The following is a 27,639-nucleotide window of genomic DNA, read 5'->3' on the forward strand; positions in this document are numbered from 1 at the left end:
CAGTTGCATTAATGCACTTTGCATTTCACATGCTGCTTAGATGTGCATCTCCAGAAGTGAAAAGTGCATTGCTGATGTAGCTAACCTATTACACCTGCTACACACAGGTAACCTATGGCTTAGCCTACTTTTGCACACTTTGTTCTTCACTGTCATGATTTAGAAATGAGATGCAATCACTCATCTTCTGTCATGATGGTGGCATCGATTGACTTGCCTGTGTGGAGCGCACAAAGCTGAATTAAAAACACCTGTTCAAATGAGAAGCAAAGACAAACAACTAATGCTGCGTTCGAGACAACTGGGAACTTGGATTTTTCCAACCTACTTGAAAAAGTCCTCTTCAAGAATCAGTTGTCTGTCGTCACACAACCGTCTGCACCTGCACATAACCACACCGTCAGTGGTAAAACATTGATTAAAATGCATTTCAAATGCCAAAATACATTAAAACGTTTTGAAATATACAATATTTACTTACTCTTACAGATGTTGTGGAACACAGTAAATTCATACTGTTATTTCTCTTTGATTTTAAATTAGACCTATCTGTTTCATAATTTTAAAATGCTTCTTTTTTAATTGTTTTTGGCCCTTTGTAATGTAATGCATTGCGTGAAGCACTTTGAATGCTATGTTTGTCCCGGCCCACCATGTTTTTGGTTATTGTTTTTGGTTATTCTGGCGTGGTGCGTCACAAACGCTTTGAAGTCGGAGTCGTCTCGAACACAGCATAAGCTAAGGAGTAGGATAGGCTATGAGAACGGAGCCAAGCTGGATTTCATTTCCAGCATCTCTGTGGAAGCACAAGATGTTCAAGTGTGCGACATGTTTCTGTGTAAATGAATCACAGATGAAGAAGCCGTCAGAAGTGTGAGTGATGAATTAAAGGCGTTTTCTGTTGACTCATTGTTGCTCATTAACAGTTAAAGTGAAATTCCGGCGTAAGTGTAAACCATGGTCAAACACACCGTAACACCGAGTTAGACCCCCCCTCGAGAGATCAATTTGCCCGACCGCTACATTCACGAGATCCACCAACTTCAGCAAATACCGCAATATCGCCACACACGGCGCTGTCCGGATCCACTGTCTGACCGCAACCAAAACGCCACCATTTGCCCAAAATAATGCTCAGAACTGCACCAAATGTCATCAATAGTACACACAGAGTCCCAGCACGTAGTACGAGTTGTCAAACATCTGCTAGCTTTGCCTGTTTTCTTTAGCAAGGAGATGCAACTCAACTCACCTACTTCTCCTCCGGGAGCCGCTCGTTCGTGAGGAAGCCCTGACGAGTCGATCACCGAGTGCACCGGAGTTCCGCAGCTCTTAAAAATGCTCATTTGCGCCTATATCGTGGCCAGCACTCGATAATAATAGTTATAAAGTGATATGCAAGATTAAAAAAAAAAAAACTCTGATTGTATTTCCATGAGGTAATTGTTGATTGAGCTGCGGAACTCCGGTGCACTCGGTGATCGACTCGTCAGGGCTTCCTCACCAACGAGCGGCTCCCGGAGGAGAAGTAGGTGAGTTGAGTTGCATCTCCTTGCTAAAGAAAACAGGCAAAGCTAGCAGATGTTTGACAACTCGTACTACGTGCTGGGACCCTGTGTGTACTATTGATGACATTTGGTGCAGTTCTGAGCATTATTTTGGGCAAATGGTGGCGTTTTGGTTGCGGTCAGACAGTGGATCCGGACAGCGCCGTGTGTGGCGATATTGCGGTATTTGCTGAAGTTGGTGGATCTCGTGAATGTAGCGGTCGGGCAAATTGATCTCTCGAGGGGGGGTCTAACTCGGTGTTACGGTGTGTTTGACCATGGTTTACACTTACGCCGGAATTTCACTTTAAGGCCTAATTCACTCAGCAGCTAATGGTAAAATGTCTTCACGATGGTTACTAATGCATGATTGGTGTTTGGAAATCAATCAACACACCTTAAGTGGCCATCTTTGTTTCATTACATTTCTTTTATGGCATATTCTTATTTGATGGGATCTTCAAGCCTTTAAAATGTCAATAAATCCTTTCAAGTAAGTGTCATTAGTCGTTATAGCCCGCAATTTTTGAGGTATATTGTATTGTTTGTCATTTGACGTCTTGTTTTTGAGTTCGAAGTCACAGAGATGACAGAGACTAAGCCAGATATTACAAAGTACAGAGAGCTCTTGTTTATAATGAGACCCGTCGATGTCCTGCAGAGAAGCCGGAGCAGCTGAACAGACGGCTGCAGTTCCTCTGGGGGGTGAGAGACGGGAGAAATTCATTAGCAGACTGCTGTAAACTGAGAGGAAAAGACAAACAAGAGACAATATTTGTTTGGCACGCCCCTTTTGAGATGCCTTTTAGCAGTTTTTACCATTTGAGGACTGTTGGCTGTTGACTGTAATGTTGATGCATTGGCTTTACATGCATCAAAAGGCTCATTTGAAATGTTAAAATGTTATTTAAACAACTTAGTCATAATGATATGTGCACTTGTCATGAAGTTGATATTACTCACCGATGCAGGACAGGCAACATGCTTAGTTCAATCGGCTTTCCATACGATCCCCCTGGAGAAGCCGGTGAAAAGTGCCAAGTGGCAGTGAAATACTCATTAGGCTGAGCAGTGACTGACACAGATCTTTATACAGAGGCAGGAAAGAGACACAGGTTCATTAGCTCCACTAATAATCATTAGCAAAGCACTGTCAACAATTACAGCTCATATACAACTCTATTATTTTGTCCCTCATGCTTAGTTTTGATTATGCCCCCAAAATTATGTTTTAAAAAAAACCTCATCTATAATAACAGGTGTCTTGTTTAGTACCTACCACCTGTCTTTGTTAGTGAATATCTGGCACACATGGTTTGTGTTTAAATAAATAAACCTCTCCGAACAGGCTCGCCATGATGAACACACCCTGAGACCGAGTTGAGCAATATATTCAATCTGCTGGCCAGTCTGCATTCCTTCAGCGGCATGAAAAATAGATGTTATTGCCAAGTCGTCAATACACCCACAAGGACATTAGACATGGTGTGTAATGCAAAACAAAATAAATAGTTGGATGATTAGATATAAAGGATATCGAAGACCAAAGAAATAAGAAACTGTAGTAAGAAAAATAGTTTGTGATTTCATTATGAATATTTGCAATGTCGTTTGATTAGGCTATACCCTCAAAGGTCTCACATATGAAAACCTTCTGTTAGCTGAAGGGTTAGCTTTGTGTTGCCAAAGTCAATAAGTGACTGTCTTAAATAAACTTGACTTCAATATTGATCAAAATAATAGTTATTATGATTTTTGGTTTGTCATAATCAAGCAGCTGCAACCTTCAGAGATGGAAGCTCAGGTGTGCAAATGGAGCTGAAGTGGTCAAGTCTCCTACTGCAATGGTTCTCAAAGTGGGGTCCTTGAAAGGGTTCAAGGGGGTCCCCAACTTTTTCTTGAAATGTTACCACTTTTTTCTAGAATTTTTTTACTTAAATGTTTGTTTTTTTGAGAAATTTTTCACACTTTTTTATTTGACTTTATTTATTTTTATTTATTTATTGAGAATTTTTTTTTTACCAGTTTCTTCTAGAGTTTTTTTAAACCTTTTTTTTTTTAGGAATTATACCACGTTTTTCTATAATTTTTTTGTTGAGAAATTTTACCATTTTTTTCTAGAAGTGTTACAACTTTTTGGGAGGAATTATACCACATTTTTCCAGAAATATCTCTAATCTTTCCAAAAATTCACGCCTCATTTGAACGTACATTGACTGGTGTTTGCTTCAAAATTTTGTCCAATGGGGGTCTGTGATCTAATTTGTGTCAATTGAGGGGTCCTTGGTGTATACAAGTTTGAGACCCACTGTCCTACTGTACAGATAGAGGCCTGGATGATGTGTATCTGTCCAGTATTGACTTCAGCTTGAGTCGAGACCCCCTACAGTTACTCTACATACTGGAGAACATGATGTCCATCATTTTTGCACAACACCGCCCATCCTATTCCGTTCTTAACGTGGAGCCCAGACATCCTGTGATGTTGACTAATTTTGTTTTTGTATCCGTGATGTGAATCTGTCCGTCATGAGACAGAGCTCATGACCACATGATACAACACGACTGGTCAATCAGGGGCCAAACTCCATTTCTATCATGGCGGCCCAATATATAATACCCACATGTCAGTTTCACTACCCTGTTGCTGCCATGTCACATGTTGTTGTTGTATAGATAGATAGATAGATAGATAGATAGATAGATAGATAGATAGATAGATAGATAGATAGATAGATAGATAGATAGATAGATAGATAGATAGATAGATAGATAGATAGATAGATAGATAGATAGATAGATAGATAAAATATAGATATAAATGCATGGAAAAAAGACAGGAAATAGACCAAGTATTGCACACAAGAGCAGAACTTTACTATGTCTGCCTTAGCTACTCATACGCAACCTGTATGATTATGTTTTAGAGTAACACTCCCTCCACTACTGTGACGTAAGTCTCGTTAATAGTAACCCCAACAACAGTTTTAATGTCATAAACATATGTTTGCTTCAGCTATTTGTAGCTACTGTTCAAAAGGAAACAGGACATGTTGTCCTTTGTGTTGTTCAAAGGCATCATGGGAATGCGGCCGCTACCTTTAGAGCTAACCCTGCACTTTAAATTTGGATCCGATTACTGCTGTGTTGTGAGTGGGAGCGAGACACAAAGATCAATGGGCATCTGTGAATTATTTAACTATCCACTCGGTCCCGTGTGTTTTATGTCTGCGCGTTCAATAGATCTGTAGCCGCTCTTCCTTTCCTTTCCTTTCCTTTCCTTTCCTTTCCTTTCCTTTCCTTTCCTTTCCTTTCCTTTCCTTTCCTCTTCCTCTTCCTCTTCCTCTTAGCCCTCCCATGAGCTTCAGCTTCTCTCCAGTGAATGAACCAATTAACCAGATTAAACTCCCAAATCAAGAGTTTCACACTAGGAACCTAAATGTGGGTCAGACCAGCGACTTCTTCTGCCGTTAATTCTCTGTAACACTGGGAGGAAACTGTTTTGAGGAGAGAAGGATTTGCTTCATGTTCTCCTCCCCCTGGTGACCACTAATCCTGAACATCAGCTTTAGTTGAAAGTGTGTTAAGACTGAAACATGGATGTTCTTGCTAAATATACAGCAAAACGAACTTCTCATATGCACTCGGGTAATGACGGGGCCCCTGAAGTCCTGTAAGGTGATCGTTTTTTATCTTGTGCACTAGATAATTCTTGCTGCTCTTGCATGTAGATATGGGATTGCAACACTGGAGGATACAGGCTCAGCTGACAGACGGACTGTGCAGATGTCGTTGACTTTGCCCGGGAACTATTGCAGGATCCTGAGGGGTCGGCACTCGGCACGTAGACGCTGGCAATGTAGACCTCACAGGAGAGGAGACATGAGGAATCTGGACCCCAGAGTTATGGGACAATGTGGACTGTGCAATGCTGCTTGATGAAGATGAGATGCACAAGTCCAAGGGATAGTGTGTTTGTGTGGAACTGGACAGGTCTTTGGTCCATCACAGGGCCGACACCCAGAAGCAGTCTGATTATCATATTAATGCTGGTAAATTGTCATCTTGTTGCTTTCGGTTTCATTGCAGCATTATTATTTAGGCTCAGCTGGAATGGAAACACTCTGTCCTGGTCCTGTTTGGGTTTTTCTTTCAGTCTTTTCTGCCTCTTGAAAGCTCTGGTGCTGCTGGATGATTTACAATGCAGGTCCTGTGCCTTTTTATTCTCTCTCCCTCTCTCTGCCTCTGTGCCTGCTAACTGAGTCACATGACAGAGTCCACCGTGCACTCTTACTTAATTCAAAGCTTCCTACCATTTACCCGAGCACTTTGTCTGGTTTATGGCCTGGTGATGATCCCTCGCAGCTTCAGATGAATGGTAGTGAGAGAGGAGAGAGACGTACACAGGGGCGGTGTCAGGGACATGACATGATTCTCCACTTGCTGACAATCGGCCTTTGATACGCTCCTCTGGTACATCCTGTCTGTTATTTTTGGTAGTTTTTAATGACCTCCTCTATGGGCTCCTGCTGCTCTGGCATGGCCGTTCATTCATTCATTCATCCCTCTGCAATGTCACAGCATTGAATGCAGTGTCTGTCCTCTATGTATGAAGATATGCACAGGCACGGGGGGTCAGGAACATCGCCCAGTCCTGGACCTGGAATATTGTGGTCAGGAGGGTAATAGAGTATTTTGATTTGATTTAGACATTAACCACTTTACTGAAAAGTCAAAGATATAAACCAAAGGAACCAGGATTCATCCTCTGGAGAACATGAATGAAGTCGATGCTAAGTAAACTCATGTCATTTTTTTAATGATGAAGATAAATCCTCTCAGAACCATGAATATTCATATTAAACTCTGTGACAATGGCATATTTCAATAGATGAGAGAACATGTTGACCTGCTGTTGTACAGGTCAGTCCATCCAATTCGTTTACAAAATATTTCACACCATTAGGAGAACCACTATAAGATGAGAAATATCTACAGTATATGTCAGACAAATTATCAACATGTCAGTCACTTAATTGAACTAATGGAAACCAATGGTGGATTCATTCAGGGTTTATCCTGTAGAGAATAGAAACTCCTATAGAAATTTCATCTGTTGGTTGTTGTAGAGGTATTTCGGTCTTAACCACACTGGTGGACAGTCCAAATGACCTTCCCAGAGTCTAGCTGCTGCCATCAAGGCTATTAAAGAAAAATACATTTGGGCTTGTGCACAATAGGAGTGGTGAGTCTGTTGTGGCAGGGTCGTCTAGTTCAGTCACGATGTGAATGCTTTGGCACGGCGCCTCATGAATCTGCCTGGTTGCATCACTGTAGTGGAAGTTTGCATTGTTTTATCGAAGCCCAGATCATGGAGAAGGTCCAACACTATTCACGTTACCCTAATGTGACCTTACACCAGCTGAATGAAGAATGAGTTCATTGTTTGTCCACACTGTACATACGATGTTCAGATCACGCAAACCGTCGACTCCATGCCTCGGTCATAGAAACTGATCTGAGAGCTGTGAGACTGCCAGTCACCATCATTCATCTCCCTTGTAAAAGGACTTTAATAGCATTGAGTTTTCAATGGGTTTCCCAGCCCCTGTGATACATTTCCATTATTTTTTCCACCCTCTTCCTGTACAGTAGGTCGACTCTGGCTTTAACCTCTGTGGGTATAAAGCTGTTATGATTACACCAACAATGAAGTGTGACTGTTCACTGGGTACTGAAAAGACATCAGATCCGATCAGATCGGAAACTGGTAACACGTAGCAGCGCAGTATAAACTCACTTTCAACACACATTTCTGGACAAACTCGACTAAAACTGCACACAGCTGTGTACAAACATACACGAGTATTGACTGTATGATAAGAAAACTAAGGGAAGTGTTTGATTTTCTAAACTAGTCAGTCAATATTCAGCTTTTTGGAAAGATATAGTGAATACAGCATGAACCAGTTTCTGATGTACATGCCTAAAATTAGCAGTGTTTCCAACACTCTGTTTTTAAATTTGCATGTGCTACACACACCTTCGACAAGGTTTGACAAGAAACACATTGCATATGCAAAACTGAGGTATTTTTTGTTAGTTTAAAACAAGTGAAACTGGAAACAAGTAGTTCCTAGAGCACTTCCACTGGAGGTACTGTATACGCACTGAGCATAAGCCATCGTCAGCAGCCATTGAGAGGTTGTTTGTAACTTTGAACAGGGTAGTCTTTGTACTTTCTGAACCTTTCGCACCCCCAAATATTTCATGCCCCAACCCAACAAAACAATAACAAAAAGATGCAAAAAAAAAATAAAAAAATCTTTCAGTAATTTAAAATATGCATGTTGTGAATTTGACTTTTATTTTGAAGGTACCATTTTATGCTGCAACTTCCAGTTACTACATGTCATCTTTCCCAGTTACAAGGCTATGTCATATATTAATAATGCGGTTTTCTGTTGGTATTCATGACATCTGTGTGAGTGTTTATGATTTCATTGTGAGCATGTTTTACAACAACTAGGTGCTAAGCTAACTTGCTAGCCTTGTGAATACAGTTGATATGGATTCAAAGACTTTTTTTTCACAGAACTAAATCCTGATTAAATTCACTGGAAAAAATCCTCTGCCGTGTCCTGAACAGACATCACTGAAGCAGGGAAAATGGCAGAGAGTCGAGTGGCTCTGTAATACCCCGGCTCTCAACATCCACCATTAAGTCCCCCCAATTTTATAAATGCTGAGATTATGTTGTGTAGTTGAATGAGCAGGAGGAGTTTGTCTGTCAAACAAACCTCGGACCTGTCAGAGAGCCTGGTTTGTTTACGACTGAGCTGTCAACGTCGAGTTTTGTGAGGAGTGGGTGTGGCACATTCCCAGCAACAGATCACCAGGAGGAGGTGTCGTTCTCTTTGAGCTGCACATGGTTCTATTTAAAACAGAAAGCTGCAGTAAGGCAGAGATAGGAGAGAGAGAGAGAGAGAGAGAGGAGGAGAGCCATAGGGAGTCATATGACCTACAGCTCATTCCAGAGATATTGAGGGACAGAGCCCTCGCTCTCTGCTCCGCTCTAGTATTACACCGGAGCTGCAGAGTGTACGGAGGATGTGTTGCAATACCATCACAGGACTCTGAAAAGATTTGTTTTGGGATATTATCTATCAGTATTATCGCTAAAGGACATAAAAATATCACATCATATCTGGGAAAACGACTGAGTGACCATGCCAGAGGAAAAAGGTAATGATGACCTTTAATAATTCAAGCTGTCTGGTGTTCAGTAGTGATGATTTTCTTGTATAATCAAAAATAACCTTTAAATAATTATCTGTGTATAGATATTTATTGCTCTGGAAAGTAACAGGAGCATACAATAAACAATCATAATTCCACAACTAGAAATATAAAAATCACTGTGAAGCTTTCAGTCATGTGAGCAGTTTTTTGACATTTGAAGAATGTGTGTTTCTATATAAGTGTTACCTTACGTAGCTACAGCCTAATGGGCTTCTATTACGTAACCACTCAGAAGTGAACAGCACTTCCTGCGAATGTGAATGACAACAACAAGCGTGTGCCTCAGTGTTTATGCTGCAGGTTGATACGCAGACTGCCTGCAACATCCTTGGCAACAACACTGTTGTCTTGGTCCTCTGCCTACATCTCTCACACTAGGAACTGAGCCATTTGGGCTGCTTACAAACGGGTGAAGGCCAGTTACTAAGAAGAATAGTCCTTTAATGATTTACCACTGGAACCACCACTTACAGTGTTGGGGCTTCTTTTCATTTTTCTATGCACTCATTGTATCTGCACTGTGGGACTTCATGTTTCTGTGAATGTTCCCATAATATTCTTGTAGTGACTTACAATTTACAGTGCAAGTGGAAAACAAGCTTGTGATTAGGGGGTGTAGTGTATGATTCTTCTGTATACTTTCCCCCCATTACAATAGATTTACTGAAACAGAATTGAATGAATGTATTAGAAAATTTAAAAAAAATTAGCAAAAATGGTGCTAGTATTATTGAGTGCACCCCTAATGAGAGCAAGTAAATGTAACACTTTCAAGAATATCTAATACTAGCACCAATCTTAATATTTGAAAATAGCTGAATGAATGAATGAATGAATGAATGAATGAATGAATGAATGAACGAATTAGTTTTTTTTTCTAAGATAGAAAATGCTAAATCTCTTGATATTTACATTTTTAGCTTAAAACAAACCGTTTCCCATCATCTTTGGACTGTTGGGATGGTGGTATGAACAGCTTGAGTTTAGGATCTAGTCCAACAGTGGCAGGTGGAACAGATGCAGGTGGTGCAGGTGTAGGGGGCTATAATATTGGGGGAATGACATCAGAGTTCAATGTTGTTGGATAAAACAGACATACAATTGTAAGATTGTTATAGGTGTAAGCACACATGCTGTTAAGCTAGTAGCATTTTTGGGGAGCTCCAATTTTTTAAATTTTTAACAATTATGTTTAATTTTTTCTAAAAACAGATTGGTTAAGTTTTAATAGCAAGTGCTCTGACAGACATTCATCTATTTCTTTTCATGAAAGGGTCATCAATCCCAAAGATATTTGTAATTTCTTTCTCGCATACCAATAAAAAAACGACTAACAGAGGCTAATCATGCGTAGTAGCATCAGGACAATGGCAAATTCTAACTTAGTTAATGTTCATAGTTAGTTTAATCTGTGGCAGTAGAAAATAGAAATTCAAGTGAAGTAGGCCTACTTGTTACTGCAAAACTGAGCTTACTCCCAGAGTAAATGTACTTTCTACTCCTGGTGCCTCCCAGCTGGCTGTAAAAAGAAGCCAGTGTTCGTCCCTGTAAACACACCACAAATATTTCCCCTTCTCTCAGTGTAGTGTCCTGAACAGCCTCGTTAAAGCTGCTCCTGTGTTAACCCTGTGTTGTTCTCCACCATCACAAGCTTGTAAAGTTTGGTGGGAGGATGCAGGTGACACACCCACTCACAGGCCTCATGCTCACTCTAAACACTCATGCTATAATATGCCAGTGACTTTGCATAGATGGCCTGAGGACACAAGCAGCTCCAATGCCACAATCCCTCACTGTCTTTTTTCTTTCTTTTTCTTTTTTTTTTTTGAAGAGAAACACCTGCAGGGTATTTCTTCAGATTTGGTACAAACATTAACTTTGACTCAAAGATGACCTGATTACATTTGTAACAGTCAAAGGTCAAAGGTGCAAAGATTAGTGAGGGTTAGGTTAGAACATATTAATTGCATGTCACTGATAGGACACTAACTCATTAGTCAATGTATGTCAAAGTCAATGTGCATTGCACAATTTTCTAAATGTTCTTGCATTTTAAAAGATTAATAGAAAAATAGATTGATCAATAAAAGTAAATTTCACTTCCCCTTTATTTGGATATTTCATTTGGTATGGAGCACAAACTACCATCAAATTCATTGGCTACAAGGACCTCCATTGTGAAAATCATTTCTTCATTAACATGGCTCTATGCATGGAGGCATTGACATTTTCAGACAAAAAAAAACATTCTTCCTCAAACTAACACAATATTAGAAGTGCAAATTCAGAAAATGTGCCATCATGCAGTAGCTTTTGGACCATTTAGAGAGAAAGTATACAAAGTTTGTAGCTTCCTGTAATTTTGGAGTCCTTTTGGGGTCGTGGCAAAGAGAAATCATTTGATATTTATACTGACTGAGCTTCATAGTGCATCGTCCTGACATTTATGGCAGTGTTCTGGTGGAAGCAGCTGCAGTAACAACGTGGGATCTTATCTGTTGGCGTGTTGTCATCCACGTGGAAGAAATATTCCCTGACTCATCTGTCACAGGAACGACACAAAGACCATATTCATAAGTCAAAACACTTGTCGCCCTTTCTCCTGCTTGACTTTGAGCCACTGTTGATTTCATACCGATGTTGTTACTATTCTGGTTACTTTTTCTTTATAAATAGCATAAGTCATAGTGGTTTTGATTTACAATATGAATATTCATTCAGTTAACTTCCTCCGCCTCTCTGTGCAGCCAACGGGGCCGCTCTGGTGTCCATTTACCAGCAAGGTCAGAGGTCAGCTTTCAGTGGTTCTTGACCTCATGTCAGAGATCAAATGCTGACCAGGTCAGGTTTCAGGTGTGAGAGCACAGGTGGATGTCAGGCTTTAAAAAGTGCAAGGAAAGTGTAAAGTGTCATGTCTAAGCTGCATGTGTTTATACTAATATTAGTTCAATCATTCATCTTCATCAGCCACGAGCTACTACTTAAAGTGTTGTTTCAGACAACTCAGTTCATGTTTTTCTTGGCATCTAACAGCAGTCAGATAATGGAGCGAGTTTTCCTTTGAGATTACAGACAGGAAACTCTTAGGCAGTGAAGTAATGTCCATGTAAAGGTGAGGCCAGGTGTCAACAGGCTCGTAAAAGTGCTATACAAGTTGTTAGACATATTTTATTGACTGAAGACTGAATATCATCAATTAAAATATTCAAAAGTATTACAGTTTCTCTTAAGATGTTTAAAATGTTGCAGTGTCTTAGTGTGTTGTCTTACTGAACTAAACTGTCCATATACGCACTTCAAGCTTGTAGACATTCAGTGATGCTAATTAGGGTAAAGGTTAACCCTATGAAACATACTCTGTACAAACTAGCTCATCTTCACGCTAATATGCTAATACACTAATACGCCAGTATGAATGTGTTAGCCAAATGAAGTCCCCAAGGTCACCGGCTCGGGCCACCACAAAGAAGTCCTGCTCTGGTAATGTGAGCATTTTGATCTCCTGCCCACCCCTGCAGCCTCTGCAGATGGTTCACAGCAGGAATGTTGCAGAGCACTATGGGATCCCCGTGAGTTCAGGGAACACTCTATTTTTAGGTGATGCATGGCGCCTTGAAAAGGCATTTGAGATAAAGTTGCTCGTGTGTGTTCCACTGTGTCGTAGCCTGTTGCTCCTCATTACATGTGTGTGTGTGTACCTGAAAAGCCTGTTCATGCTGCAGCATTAGCTTGTTTTGCTGCAGGAAGTGGTGCAGAACTGTGTTTCTCTAAGGCTGTTAACTCGGCCTTGGGAGGTTTGACCTGTCAGTCCCATTAGCCATCATGAAATGTGTGTCTTTCAAATTTATTGTTAGCTGTGTAAGAAGTGGCAGCCAGCCAGACAACAGACAGGAGGGCTGATTGATGACAGGGACAACTGGGCCTGTAGCAGACAGGACACCAGCAGCAGCAGGGGGTAGGACTCTCCATCTTATGGACAGTCCCTCTCTGGTTCATTATGGAGAGGAAATCCATCACTTCCACTTGAATCATTCTTTGCCCCAACTCCATCTTTACCCCCAGACTTTCTTCATCTCAATTAAGGCACTGAGGTCATCAACCTTTGACCTTGTTAGTTGCTTTCAGACTCTTACCAGTCTGAATGTCTGGGTTCTACATCTGACCTGACAGATCGTCTCCTGTCTCCTCCTCGTCTCCGCCCTCTTCTTCTATTTGCTGTTTGAAGAGGAAGTGAAGACACTGGATTCCCCTCAACAGGTGCAAGGGTGCAGCATTGCATGCTGGGTCAGATCAGAAGCTATAGAGCCCCTCCTGGCTCCCCTTTGACTACCAGTCCCTGTTGCCTATACCCCTCCCGACCCTCTCTCCATTTTGGACTGTTGTCTTTTCCACATGGTTGCAATCAACCCATTCTCAGGCCTTTTCTTTTTTACGAGGTCTCAAGACTTTCCCCTCCTAAATTCTTTATTGGTGTGTGTGTGTGTGTGTGTGTGTGCCCTCATGTACACACAACATGAGTAACTTCAATTGAAACCCCACCCTCATACCGACGAGAATTGGCAACACTGTCCAAAATCCCTGTTTGTATCTTGATCCAGTTTAGGAGTCAAAGATCAGATGGTAATTGATGCATATGGACTGAATGAAAGCTGATTTGTGGCTTTTGGAATCATCCAAAGAAAACTCCTCTATATTTTCATCATATTTTCTAACCACACCAAGATATTTTTCACATTTTATTTAGATGAAAATCTGATTTGGGCATTATACCGTTGAATCTCTGGAACGAGTCCGAGATAAATAAAGTGGTGGCAGTTTATCATTCCAGAGATCTGAGGGGGTTTGGGAAGCTGTGTTTGCCTTAGACACACAGCCACGCACTCTACAAAGCTGAAACATGTCTTTGTCCCCCGCTGTGGGTGCAAGGTCCTTGTAAAACTTGCTGAAGAATGTGTTTCTGTCCGTCTGGAGGGTCTGCCGGCTGTTTTTACTCTCCTGTCAAGCATGTCCCGGCCAAGCAGATCACAAAATGAACAAATGTGTGTGGATGTTGGGGAAAAGTAGAAAATAAGACCTGAACCTTAACCTTAGGTAGGATTTGACTCTTTAGAAAATATCAAATCTTGTATCTTATCATGTGCTCATCGATGGTGCTTTCTAATGGACCCATTGTTACAGTTAACCCAAAAGAAATGTCAATGCCCACCATGTTAATAGGAATAACCAACTCCAGTATAACAAAGAGCATCATCTTAATTGAGGTTGTAGCCTCTGTAGCCATCCCCCAAATTATAGGCACAAAGTAGAACTCCATTACCATCCCATTTTCTCTGTCCTGGTCCCAAATGACCTTCACCTTATGGCCTTACTGCTTGTTGAACAGCCATTGGTAAAAGCTGATGGGGCTTTGGTACTGTAATGTAGGGGGGAAGCCTCTGAACACTTGGATCTGCTGCTCTTGTAAGGTTAGAGCCATCCTACTGGTAATCTTGTCCTCAAAGATATGAGCATGGTGAATTTTTAGACTCGGGTGTTGTGGAGTTGTTTTCGGAGCACTCTGTGGACATGGTACATAATTGGTTTTTCCTCCACCTCAAAAACCAATAAGTCTGCTGCAATTTCCTCAGGGATCTGTCTATGCTCTGTCCCCTCGTTCAGATTCAGCCACTTTGAATGTCCTTCCAGCTCCAGGCATTTTCTATTTGACCAACTTGTCCAGCGAGACGCTTGACCTGCGCCTCTATATCTGCAACAATGTCTGCTGCATGAGATGCTGGCTGCTCTAGTTCTTCAAATGCCTCATATTAGTCATCTGTATTTTTGTAGTCTGGCCCTTGGCATAGTTTCAAAACTTGAGCATTCTGGATAATAAGAGCTGCCATAACGTGCTTCCTACTTCGTCACTGGACAGAGATACTCTAACTGTCTGTTATCATGTCTGAGCTTTATGGACAGATGTGGGAGTGAAATTGTTTAAGGATTGAAAATATTGCACTGCTACTTTAAAAGTTATTTCCCACACTGTTGCATGTGTTAAATCCAATTATGACGTGATTTTCCTTGTAAATAACTTTGCATCTGGTGCTACATACATAAACTTTATTGTTGTTATTATAGAACACTTGGAAAAACAGTTGTTTTCCATTTAGCTGAGAGTGATCAACGTTTCTTGGTGGCTTTTCATTTTTCCACTTTATGAAGCAGGAAAAAAATAGAGAAAAAGACTTTACCTTTAATTAATCTCGGTGAAAACATCGCACCAAAACAACACCCAAGAAACATCCAATGCATTGAGCAAACCTGAAAGAAACGAGTTGCTGCTGAGTTTCCAAAAAGCAGCTCTGCTTGGCTCCCTATGCTTCTCTCTCTCTCTGTCTGGCTCTTTTCTTCAAATCAATTCATTTGATGATGAACTCTCCTTTCTAAGCCCAATTACCGGTAACCATGGAGGCCTGATGAAACCAGTCTGACGACACAAATGTTTCCTGAGAACACAAAGGGGCCTCTTATTCAGCATTGAAGGGCTGATCAGTGTGTGATCACGCTCTGCCACAGTTATGATGAAAGAGGTGAAGTGATGAGCCTGGTTATGGGGACCGGTTTTTGGCCTCCATTATGGGGACCGAGGTTTTTATGGGGACCAGTGTTTGATCCCTCATAGCATAAATCATCCAGTTTTACAGTAAACACCAGGTTAAATGCTAACATTAGGTGTTAGGTTGGTACAAAGAGGCTAGGATAAGTCTCTGGGGTCTTGAATATAAGACAGTAGGTCAGGCTTATGTAATTAATTACAACAAGAACCATATTTTAGATTGCGTGTGAGAGACTATAGGTTTTTCAAACCCTTGTGTGAATGTTGAGCAGGATATTTTTGGATTAAAGTCATTTTCTTGACACAACAAAACAAAAGACCTGTGTTTTGTTTTTTTTAAGTAAAAGCTTGGAGATGAGGACGAACATATGCAGATATTTTTGGAATAAAATCACTCTACGGTGAACATATTCATGAAAAAATGTGGAGAACTTTTTTGATTGCAATACCTTTTAGATCTACTTTACTCTTAATTTTGAGTTACCTTTACTGTATATGATCATCCAAACACAGAGATACAGTGGTTAAGAAAAGTAGGGTTGTGTCAGATCCATATGTTTCTACACACTAATCATAACCCAAACCCTAACTCTTCCAAATGTCTCAGGATAAATGTCCCTAAACTTGTCATTTCCCTGTCTCCCTGTTTCTTGTGAAGTCTTTCAGCAGCAGGTGGTCCACAGCCCTCTGGAGCAGCAGAGGCAGAAGAAGGGTGGAGGACCGATCCCCTGCCAGAACTGTGGGGTGCCCTGCAAAGGAGAGGCCCTACGAGTCCAGAACAAACACTTCCACATCAAGTGCTTTGTCTGTAAAGGTGCGTAACATCCAAGTCTCTCTGCTCTGTCTTATCACCTTTATTAATTGTCTAAGTCTCAAACAAGACAAAGTGACAAAATGTGCCCTGCATTAATCCAACAGCCACACGATTTTCTCTTTTCCATTTACGGGATCAACGTGACATAACATGAAGTGGGTGTAAATCTATGCATTAGCCTACAGGTTGGAGTGATCCTTTGCAGCAAGAGGCTCTGGCGTGACTGGGCCTTTATGTTATTGCTGCTATAATTGAATTGTGTAGGGATCAGTCATGAGTTAGCTTCAACAAGAGGCCACTATCAATTTAACACACCTTTGTGACGAGTCGTGAACCCCTCAGTTTTATAGTTGAGCAATAGGAAATTAAATGGGAAAATCAGTATTGATGGGTTGGTGTGGTCTAAACTAATCAGGTGTGGGTAATAGTATGTGTGTGTGTGTTTTGTAGCCTATTTGTGTGTGTGTGTTTGCAGGTGTCAGATATTTGATCTATGACTATGTCCCATATGTATGCGCTTGTGGTTGCATGGTTGTGTGTTGGACTTTTTTTTTTTTTTTGCACGTGACTGGACTTTATGGGATTGTGGTTGCACCTCTCCCAGCCCGGGCTCTCAGCACTAGCGTGGTGTCAGACCACTGTTGTTGTCAACACTCGCCCGGGTTGCTAGGCTACCGGCGGGGTCACCACAGTGGCAGCTTCCTGCAGTTTAGCACTTTTAATCTTACACTGACCGGCAGACTCCAGGTCTGTACATTCTCCACCCCTCCTCCATCTTTAACTCTGTGAATGGAGAATGAAAGAGTAGTCAAGTGTCAGCAGTAATGTGTGTTTCCCCAGCCTTATTATGGATCTGCAATGTAAAAAAAACTCCACATAATGATCATCTTATTTGAGCCAGGGCTTAAAGGTTAATTACAGTTTATTGGATTTGATCCTTATTATCATCGTTTTAGCCGCTACTCTTGCAGTAATGACAACATTTGGAGATCGTAGCATGGTGTCATCACAATGAAGAAAGAACAACAACAAGTTAAGTGACTACTAGCATAGTTAATATCTAAAACCACTGGAAAACACCAAATGCAGCTACTTACATTCGCTCATGTTCTATGCATGAGTACAACTTTGAGATACTTTACTTTCATCTTTACTTTCAAAAGTGCTTAATCAGGATCAAGGCTGCATACTTTAATGTCAGACAGCTATACAGTATATTAATATTAATGTGAGCACAACAACAACCAGAGGAGTAGGCTACAATCCAGGTAATTCATAGGAAAATGCCCTATATCCAACAGATGTCCACACTAATTGAATTTCCCAGCAGGCCATTAAATGCACTGATTAACTTAGTATTGCAAACATTAGATCGCTCCTGTCGGTATAAAATGGTAAAAGGATTGGGTTGACTGCCCTGCTGTTAAAACCTCCATATCCATCTCCATAACACAGGTTAATCCAGGATGGTCAATGTTAGGCTAAATTAATCCAGATAACAAGAGTTATCCTGGATATGTTAAACTGGCTTTCTAGTCCAGGCCTTAGTATGAGCAGCTACAACAGCAGCGTACTACATCTCATTGCTGCTTCAGTGGCTCATGAATGGACTTGTTTAATAATTACTGTCAATTATAATCATTATAATTATTACACTACAACTAAAGGGCTGCCAGACATGTGAAATTCCCCCTTAGGCGCCCAAGTCTGTATCAATCAATCTCTCCAGACAATCAAACCTGACTCTACCACTGTATTAGCACCAATTACAACCGGCCTGGGTGTTAGCCAGCAGGCTGACATTGCCAGGAAAGTGAGGAACCATCAACTTTCACCTCGCCATGTGTAATTAACACCGAGCAGCGAGGAGGACCCGATTGATACGAGATAATATTATCCTCTTAGCACTGGCCTCGTGTCAAGGTAGCTCTGGGGGTTGAAAATAGCAAACACAGGCCTAATGTTGTTTAGTATTTGAGCATGAATGGATTAGCATGCTAAAGGGCCTGGGGCAAAATAAATTAGGGTGCGGTACCCTGCTAGCAAAACAGCTAGCTATAAGGATACAACTGAAAGACTGAAATCACACAGGTGGGAAAGCTGATAGGAAGTGTGGAGTGACACCAGATGAGATTGAGACTATTAAAATAAAACAGGAAGTCAGAAACAGGCTAAAAATATCCAGAACGGACTATCTATATATGTGTGTGTGTTTTATTTAGGCACCAACTGCGCCTGTCTCTATCCTCTCACTTGCTCTGGTGACACTGAGACCAGCAGACAGACTTTTATTCCCCATATGTTATTGCTTTCACAAAGAGCCATCATGTCATCCAAATAGCATTTGAATACAGTGGGGAATATTCAAATGTGAAAACATGTGTTCATATCCTGATGTTTTGCAAACCAGCGTGTCGGTTAAGTAAGTTGATCAATGTCTAATAGCGCAAGAACTCCAGTGGTGAAAGCCTCATTATGTCAAACACACACACACACACACTCTCTCCTTCACCACATTCCCAAGCATTTGAGAACACACACACTGGCACAAACATGGGAGTGGTATCTTTTATTCCTGTGTAAAGCTGAAACCAGTTTTTTGTTGAAGGGTGTAGTCTGCCAAACCAGAATTAATCTCAACTCCAGATTCACGCCATTTGGGGAAAAACAATAAATGTAAACAAGCTTTCCACTTAAAGGTACAGGTACAGTTATTATCTGCACTGGAAAACTCACCAAGCATCAAACTTGGTCAAGTCAGTTTTATATAGCAAATAGAAAAGGTCTAGACCTCGTAATTCTTCATAATAGATTCCCACCACATTATTTTTTATCATCATTGTTTGAAAGTGATTATAAATACACTGTAAAAATGAAAAATATATATTTTCTACAAGTTGTTCATTAGGTATTTATGATTTATGATTTTATGGCTTATGATGATGAGACATTAAAAAATAATAATAAAAAAGTCTAGGTTACAATCTAGGTTTGGAATGTGAGGACTTGTTGCCACGACAACAGCTCCAGATAAACACAAAGCCAGCGTTGAAGAAATGGAAAAGTCAGGTTTCATATCTACAGTCTGGCAGACAAAGAGTTTAATTTTAGTTTTATTTGAGTCACTTCTAACCCATCAAACTTTAATAATCCATTTTTAGTTTCCGCATCGTTATCCATTCTTGACTACAACACAACCCTGCTAAGTTGCGTGTGCCGTTTTTTGACTCTGTTTTCGTACGGTCTTCCTTTGAGGTCTTTGTGGATTTATAGGTTGCATTGTTTCTGTGCCGTCATGTAGCCTTGAGTGCGTTTTTTTTTTTTTTTTTTTCTTTTTTTTATTCCTGGAAGTCCCGATGGTGAAGGAGACGCTCCGAAGCCCATGCACATGTTGAGGTCCTGTTCATCAGATCAGCGGTGCTCGCTCGCGCGCTGCAACAGCAGATGGTTGTGATATTCTCACCAGGGTGTTGGCTATTGGATTGTCTCCTTCTTGGAAGCAGCCTGAGGAGAACAGAGCCAGGGGGGGAGTGCAAGAGTGTGAGTGTGAGTAGTGAGTGTTTGTTAGCGCCAGAGATGCTGACCTCACACACACACACACACATACACATACACACACATACACCCACGTGAACGGGGGGAGTAAAGGGGGAGTCGGGGTGCGGTGTCTATTGCCTCATTAGCTGCCTATTTACTTGCAGATTTACAATCTTTATTTTTTGTTTTTCATGCAACTACAGTCTCGTTAGTGATCAGATCGATACCAGCAGACGTCAGAGCTGCACAGCCAAGGTCAGTGGACGGACCAGTGATGGACGCCGCCACCACCACCACCTCGCACGCATTCATGTATGATGAGTCATTGTAAAACATGAGGTGTGGTCAAGGTCGCACATTGACAGCAGAAAGCACATAGCACATGTATATTTAACCCTGCACATACACTGTAAAAAAATGTCTGCAGGGAGGGGCTTCATAGCCACAAGCCTTGAAGGATAAACAGCACAGCTCATTTACAGGCATATCATGCGTAAACATTTGATTTTATGCAATATAACTTAAAATTAGCAACAGGACTATGTAATAGGAATGGTATTTTTTGGTTTAATGACAGTGTTTGGACATTTTTATAGAGGTGGATGCGCTTTTTATGTCAAGTTACTGGCCAAAAGTTTAACTATCATGGCACTTATAAAGGAATATCTTATCTTAAAGCTCATATTACACTTAATATAATCTGAAATATTGGAATATTTAGCCAAAATAGTAAAGTTAAAAAAATAAAAACATAAAAAGAGCTGCAGAGTTGTCTTATAAAAGTCATTTAAAACTCACTGGCCAATCAGCACTAGTCCCCACAGGCCAGTTTAATCATTGCATCCAATTAATGTATTGAGTTCTGTAGCTTTAATTAAGAAACATGTCCATCTGGGTTGCCACCAAAAGCATTAAAGTTTGATACCCAGAGATAGTTTCAGCCAAATTACTTGCATCATGTTCAAACCCAAGCCTCCATTCCCTTTTAACACCCCAGAGCTTGTAAAACTGATACACCATATTTTATTTACAAATCACAGCAGGCCGTTTAGTTGCGCATCCATCCGTCCATCCGAGCATGAAACACTCACTTACTCTACACGAGTTCTAGGAAAAGCTGAACAAGATCTTGGCTCTGGCTCGTGTATATCTCTCCACCGAGATTCTCACACTATCCATTCTCTGGAAAAACCTCCGAACGCACTCGTGTTATGTAAGTGGCCGCATGTTGATAAGCCTTCAGAGATGGAAGCAATCAGTTTCCTGTGAAGTCATTCCTGGAAAAGAAATGTTGTAATCGTGGTTCCACATTGCATCGTCAACAAAATACCTGACCCACACACACAATCTAACGTTTCTTTCAGTGCTGTTGCTAAGAGTTATGTCACTGTGTTGTTACTGAAAATATAATATCATCAGATAGACTCGTTCATGTGGACACTCCCCTGCTGTCATCCATGTGAAGAATACAATCTGTGGGAGTTTGATCTTGCTGCAGGTGGGGAGGCCGACACACTCTGTTCTCCACTGTTGAGGATGAAGTGACTAATTAGATGCATCATGATGTCATCGGCCTCACACACACACACCCACGCACACACCCACTGATGTCATGGAGACGGAATGACCTCGAAATGTTGAAATCACTGCTTCACCATAACACTGTGCACAACAACATCGGAGAGGAGAAGCTGGAGTACTTCAGTTACACATATGAGAGATAATACTACATGCATACTGTCATACGTGGTGGGTGGCATGGTGGTGGTGGTGGTGGTGGTGGTACTGTGGTTAGCAGCACTGTTTCCTCTCAGCAAGGAGGGTCTGGGTTTAATTCCCAGGGTGGAGTTTTCATGTTCAGGTTCAAGTCCCCCAGCTTCCTCCCACAGTCCAGACACATTAGGTGGACTGGAGACTCTTGTATAGGGACTGGGCATCGAGGATCAAATGAACATTTCAGTTCCATCTGGATTGTGAAGAAGTTTTCCAGCTCCCTCATTTAGACCATGCAAACTAACCAGAACCAGAACCGGAACCGAAAATATAATTACCAGAATTACCAATTGCATAATTACCAGAACTGGAACTGAATTTGGATCCGGAACCAGAATCAGAACCGGAACCGAATTTGGATCCGGAACCAGAATCAGAACCAGAACCGGAACTGAATTCCAGAATCAGAACCAGAATCAGAACCAGAACCAGAACCAAGTTTGGATCCGGAACCAGAATCAGAACCATAACCGGAACCGAATTTGGATCCGGAACCAGAATCAGAACCAGAATAAGAACCAGAATCAGAACTAGAATCAGAACCAGAATCAGAACCGGAACTGGAACCAAATTTGGATCCGGAACCAGAATCAGGACCAGAATCAGAACCAGAATCAGAACCAGAATCAGAACCAGATCCGGAACCAGACTCAGAACCAGAATCAGAACCAGAACGGGAACCGAATTTGGATCCGGAATCAGAATCAGAATCAGAATCAGAATCAGAACCGGAATTGTTGTTTTTCAATCATATTGGTGTATTGAATTCTGTTCTTGCAATTTAAGGTGTTTCCATTCATTTTTGTACTAAATCGCGTAATAGCAGGACATCCTTCACCTATAACCGATTATCCAAGGTCAGGCTGTGCACAGGCCCAGTGTGACGAGCTTGTTTCCTGGAAACCACTGAGCCATATACGCATGCCAGCTAAGTTAAGTTGGTAAATAGGCAAGTTACAGTATAGACTATAGGCTGCTGCTTATAATGCGACAAGCCTGTCATCTAAACACCGTTTTGATGCAGATGTACCGCTTGTTAAATACTATAGACACCAGAGGTGGCTTGTGTGTGGATGGAAACATTGTTCTTGATAGGGTGATGACCTGACCATCACCCTGTGTCACCTGGGATTGGCTCCAGCTCCACCCTGATACAGATAAGTGCTATGGGATGGGTGGGTGGACGTATCTGTGTGCTTGAGGATACGTGCACTTTAACACACTTGCTTTCTGGTAATGTCAGCTCCATGAATGATGAATGGGATCTTAAGTCATCATACAGTAAGAGAAGAGTCTTACGTACCGACTGTGAGCAGCACAGGTATAAATACACAGAGACTGAAACACAATCTGATGGGAACCTGCACTTGGAGACATACGGCTCCATTGCCTCTGGTTCTTTATGTCTCTGCTAGAGCTGTTTTTAATTCTGTTGCACTTGGTCGCACATAAAGTCCTATAGTCAAATCTCATTCTCGAGTCATTTCATTCATAAAGCGTTTCCTGATTTTAGCCAATCTGCAGGTTTTCCCGTTATTTCCTGTTATTTCCTTGCGTCTGTCATCTTAATTTTCTCTGTTAAGCACTTTGTTCATTTGTTCGATAAGTGCTCGGTAAATAAAGTACGTTATTATCAGTTTCTGTCTGGAGGAAAGAATCTAAAATATGTAATGGTGTTAATTATGAAACAAAGAACAAGTTCACAGTTTTGGTCCCAGTCTCATTAACTCTGTTTTTCCTCTGGCCTCTGTTGTGACTTCAACCTTCTCACATTCTTGGAGCACGTTTGTGTCATATAATACATGACATAAGTCTGTGATCTTAGCCACTTGTTGTGGGTGAATGTGTCTTATCGCATACCTTCACACATCCTTGTAAGTGTGAGATATGTGCGCAGTGCAAACATTTCTCATTTATCTTTCCTGACTTTTTTTTTTTTTTCCAGAGAGGAAAAATGAAGTGAAAATAAAGGAGGGGTATTGTGTTTAGTTAGAGGGCTGGAAAAACAGAGTGAGGCTTCCCCTGAGGGGATGTGATGTCATGCAGTTGCGACGGTTACTGTGTGTAATCATTGTGTGTTCATGAGAGGACACGGTGATTTGGAGTTCCTGTCACACATTGTTATAGCAGGACAAACAGACACATTACAGCCTGTACGCACACACACGATAACAACTCTCACTTCTTTTCACATACATGTCATGTACTGTAGAGGTTTGTGCTTCACACTTCTATACTGTGGCTATATCTGTTTCTGTTTTCTATCTGTTTTGTGTAATTATGAACTGAACTGAACTGAACATAACTTAACTTGACTTAACTTAACTTAACCTAACATAAACTTAAACTTAAACTTAACTAAAGGAATGTCTTATGTTATCTGATCATATCTTATAGTGCTCAACGTGACTGTAACACCAACAGTATGGGAAAATTGAAAAAAACAAAACAAGAATCCATCATTTTACTGAAACAATGTTTTTGTTGAAAGATTAAAAGAGTAATTTGACATTTTTGGGAAAAACAAACTTAAGTTCTTGCCAACATTTTTAAAACAAGATCAAATTATCTCCCATTTGTGTCCATTAAAAACAATGAAAGAAGCCAAAAGATATTAAAATGATTTTAGGATTAAGAGTGAAAGCAGTTTACGTTTGTTTTATAGATGTCATATGCAGGAGTATAAATCAATTTAGGAAAGTTACTTCAAACTAAAAAGGTATAAAGTCTTAATTTGCTTTATTGATCCAGGCAGGTAGATGTTGTTATGTTTGGACCGAGATAGCTGTTTCCTTTTTCTTTATGCTCAGATGTAATTCAGATATTCAGAGTGGTGTCAAATTTTCTCATCAAACTTGTTATAAATGTCCCTAAATATTTAATTATATGAAAGAAAACAGGACAAAGGGACAATGAAAAAGTGAATACTAGTTATATGCTAACACTGCACGGACAAAACAAAGTTAAAGTTAAATCATGTATATGTACATAATGTTGTCTGTTGTATATTTGTCACATGCTTCTGAATGTCTTATCAGTGTTGTCTAATTTGTATGTTGTCTTCTCTCCCCCCTATACCTTCTTTCTGTTCCCAGTATGTGGTTGTGAACTGGCCCAGGGAGGCTTCTTCGTGCGGCAGGGCGAGTACATCTGTACTCTGGACTACCAGCGACTCTACGGGACTCGATGCTTCAGCTGCCAGGACTTCATCGAGGGGGAGGTGGTGTCCGCCCTGGGCAAGACCTACCACCCTCGCTGCTTCGTCTGCGCCTCCTGCAAGTAAGAAACGAGGCGTCCTAAAGACCACAGGGACTAAACACAGAGGAGTTGATGTGTTGAAACTGAAAATTGCACTCAAGAGAAAGTTGTATTGCGTTAAATATATTTTAGTTTATGATCACATTGAATTCCAGTTAAGTCGTCACACTTTGCACTGGATACAACAGACTTCATGCTGCAGTAAGAGACTTCATTTAAAATGATCAAAAACTGAACTAACACTGACGGTAGCACATTAACCAGCTATTCATAACCCATGCTATGTTGTAATAGCACATTGGGGGCCACTTGTTTAAAGGGATAGTTCAACATTTTGGAAAATTGGCCCATAGCCATAATCCCTATATTAGTAGGTTCGTTACCTTTAATTGTCGGTGCAAGCTTTTTTTAGAACGGCAGAGCAGAGCTGTGAGCTGCTCATAGCTACGCTACAGAGGCTAATGAGATTTCTTGGTTTCCCTCATCAAACTCATCAAATACACAATCCAACAACTCCACAACGCTCTGGTGGACAAGTTGTGACCTGCACATTCACCACGCTATGAGATAATAACAGAATGTTATGAGACAGAGTTGTTTTAGAGGCAAATTCATGCAAAACCGCTGATGCGCGTTCCCGTCGGGGGCAGTTTTTCAGCAAGCAGTCTCTGCATTTACCTCGAAAACAACTCTGTCTGGTAACGTTCATTATTATTTCATAGCGTGGTGAATGTGCAGGTCACAACTTGTCCACCAGAGCGTTTTGGAGTTGCTGAATTGTGTATTTGATGAGTTTTATGAGGGAAACCAAGAAATCCCATTAGCCTCCGTAGCGTAGCTCTGAGCAGCTCGCGGCTCTGCTCCACCGTTCTAAAAATTGCTTGCACCGACAATTAAAGGAAACAAACCTACTGCTATGACTATAGGGATTATGGCAATGGGCCAATTTGCCAAAATGTTGAATTATCCCTTTAATGCTATTTCCTTATTACCTTACAGTAAGTTTATTCTATACTGCACCAAACACCAACAATATAATAGTAGTATAGTATAGTATAGTACTGTATAGTAAAAGTTCAGTATACTAGGGTGTTACAGCTGCTCATGTAGGTCGTCTCATCATCAGGGATCCACTAATGTACAACAACAGTCTGGACTGAGATGATGAGACCTTCAGGGGGTTGGAGGCATTAGCATTAAGACATTAGCTTGTACAGTCAGTGTGTAAGGACAGCTAAGTCATGGTCAGTGTGTGTGTGTGTGTGTGTGTGTGTGTGTGTGTGTGTGGTAGTGGTGTTGTTCCTCAGGCCTAGAAAGGTGATAGGAGCCTTTCAGGGAGGAATTTTAAGTGTGGTCAGGCAGTGCATCCACTTAGCTCACTCACATTGCTAGGGTTATATATCCCGTGTGTGTGTGTTTATATGTGTTTATGTGTGTGTTGTGTCTTTGAATGGTTCCAAGGACATTTTTTTAAACAGTCATTAGCATTACTATTATTTTGAAGTAACCCTAACCCTAGGTATTTATTTTTGATGTTTAACGGGGGCCAACGTTTATGTGTGTCTCTGTGTGTGTGTGATCCCAGCGCTGAACCTGAGAACAGAATGTTCCAATGTGACATTTGAGGTTTGTAACATGATTATGAAACTTCTCTACTCCTCTTATAACAAGTATCACTTTTGTTGCTGGCCGAACACACGGGCTCATTGTGAGGTGGTAAAAACAGAGAGGGCAGAAACATCACACCCATCACTGCGTCTCATGATCACAGCAACATATCGATCTTCAATAACTAATGGGTTCAAATCGGGTTCAAAGAGTCTTTTTTTAAAATTAGAATATGATTGTGTAAAAATGAAGCACCAAAATAAAGCACTGTTTTAATTGGACGAAATACAGCGGAAAATATTCTATGTACAATTTTTATTGCATTGTTTTGGTGGCTATTTTAAAAGTGTGTAAAACATGTTTTTGCTCTGTTAGCCTGTTGGTGCTCGACCCTAACTGTCACTTTGATATGGAAGAAGATGGACCGTGAAAGTTCAGGCAGTTTGTCTTAAACCAGAATGAAAACAAAAAAATTGAAAACCATGTAATTTCCCCTTTTTTTGTTTTAAACCAAAAACACAATCGCAATGAAAGAAAACAAAAAACAAGAATATCAAATTATCATCAAACGGTTCAATTTTCTTAGATTTATTTTGAAATATTAACCTTTATTTTCATGTCACCTGACTTCCGTACTTCGTTCCTCAATTAAACTAACTTTTTTTTATAAACATTAAAATTGGTCAATTTCTCCAAATTTGATGTTCTTATTTTTCAATTTTTTGATTAAAAATGCAGCTTTTTGGTCCTTTCACTCTGATTCAAAACTTTAAAAACAAACTGTCTGAAAGTACACAGACCTCTTCAAGGTCACTTAACTTTCTAATGTTTGTCATTATGTGTGTCATTGTAATTACGGGATACAAAGACCTCAAAGCTCCTGTGTTTCAGTGACACTCTGCATTAGTGACTGCTGAGCCTCCAGACACAATTTGACAGAGGTTTTTAATTGGAAACGCCAGCGGTCTGATTCCTCGTCCAATGCTCTCTCTCTCTCTTTCTGTTGTCCTGTTTGTTTGTTTGCAGACAGCCGTTCCCGGCTGGCGACCGAGTGACATTTAACGGGAAGGAGTGTATCTGCCAAAAGTGTACCCAGCCTCTGCCTGCCAACAGCCCCGCCCCCATACAGGCTGTCCACAGTCAGTGCTCTGTTTATGTCTCCTCTCTGTCTACTTCAGAAGTAAACTGTACTTTTATAACCTGTG

At 40.8% G+C, this 27,639-nt stretch overlaps 1 protein-coding gene across 12 annotated transcripts in view; it reads left to right on the plus strand.

Moving 5' to 3' along the window:
• Window positions 1-27,639, plus strand: part of ablim2 (actin binding LIM protein family, member 2) — a 51,957-nt gene that overhangs the window by 1,399 nt on the left and 22,919 nt on the right. For 4 of the 12 annotated variants that reach the window (XM_085760065.1, XM_085760067.1, XM_085760068.1 and 1 more), the window contains exons 1-4: window positions 8,508-8,792; window positions 16,103-16,258; window positions 24,664-24,847; window positions 27,461-27,573. In XM_085760065.1, coding sequence (XP_085616191.1) covers window positions 8,777-8,792; window positions 16,103-16,258; window positions 24,664-24,847; window positions 27,461-27,573 — 469 coding nt within the window. In that variant the 5' untranslated portion in view covers window positions 8,508-8,776. Of the gene's footprint in view, window positions 1-8,503; window positions 8,793-16,102; window positions 16,259-24,663; window positions 24,848-27,460; window positions 27,574-27,639 lie in introns of those variants that run through there. The other 8 variants (XM_085760057.1, XM_085760058.1, XM_085760062.1 and 5 more) reach the window with 5 other exon arrangements.

This window comes from Trachurus japonicus, chromosome 18 (assembly GCF_045865225.1).
Source record: "Trachurus japonicus isolate A0001 chromosome 18, Traja_1.0".
In the NCBI taxonomy this organism is placed as follows: domain Eukaryota; kingdom Metazoa; phylum Chordata; class Actinopteri; order Carangiformes; family Carangidae; genus Trachurus; species Trachurus japonicus.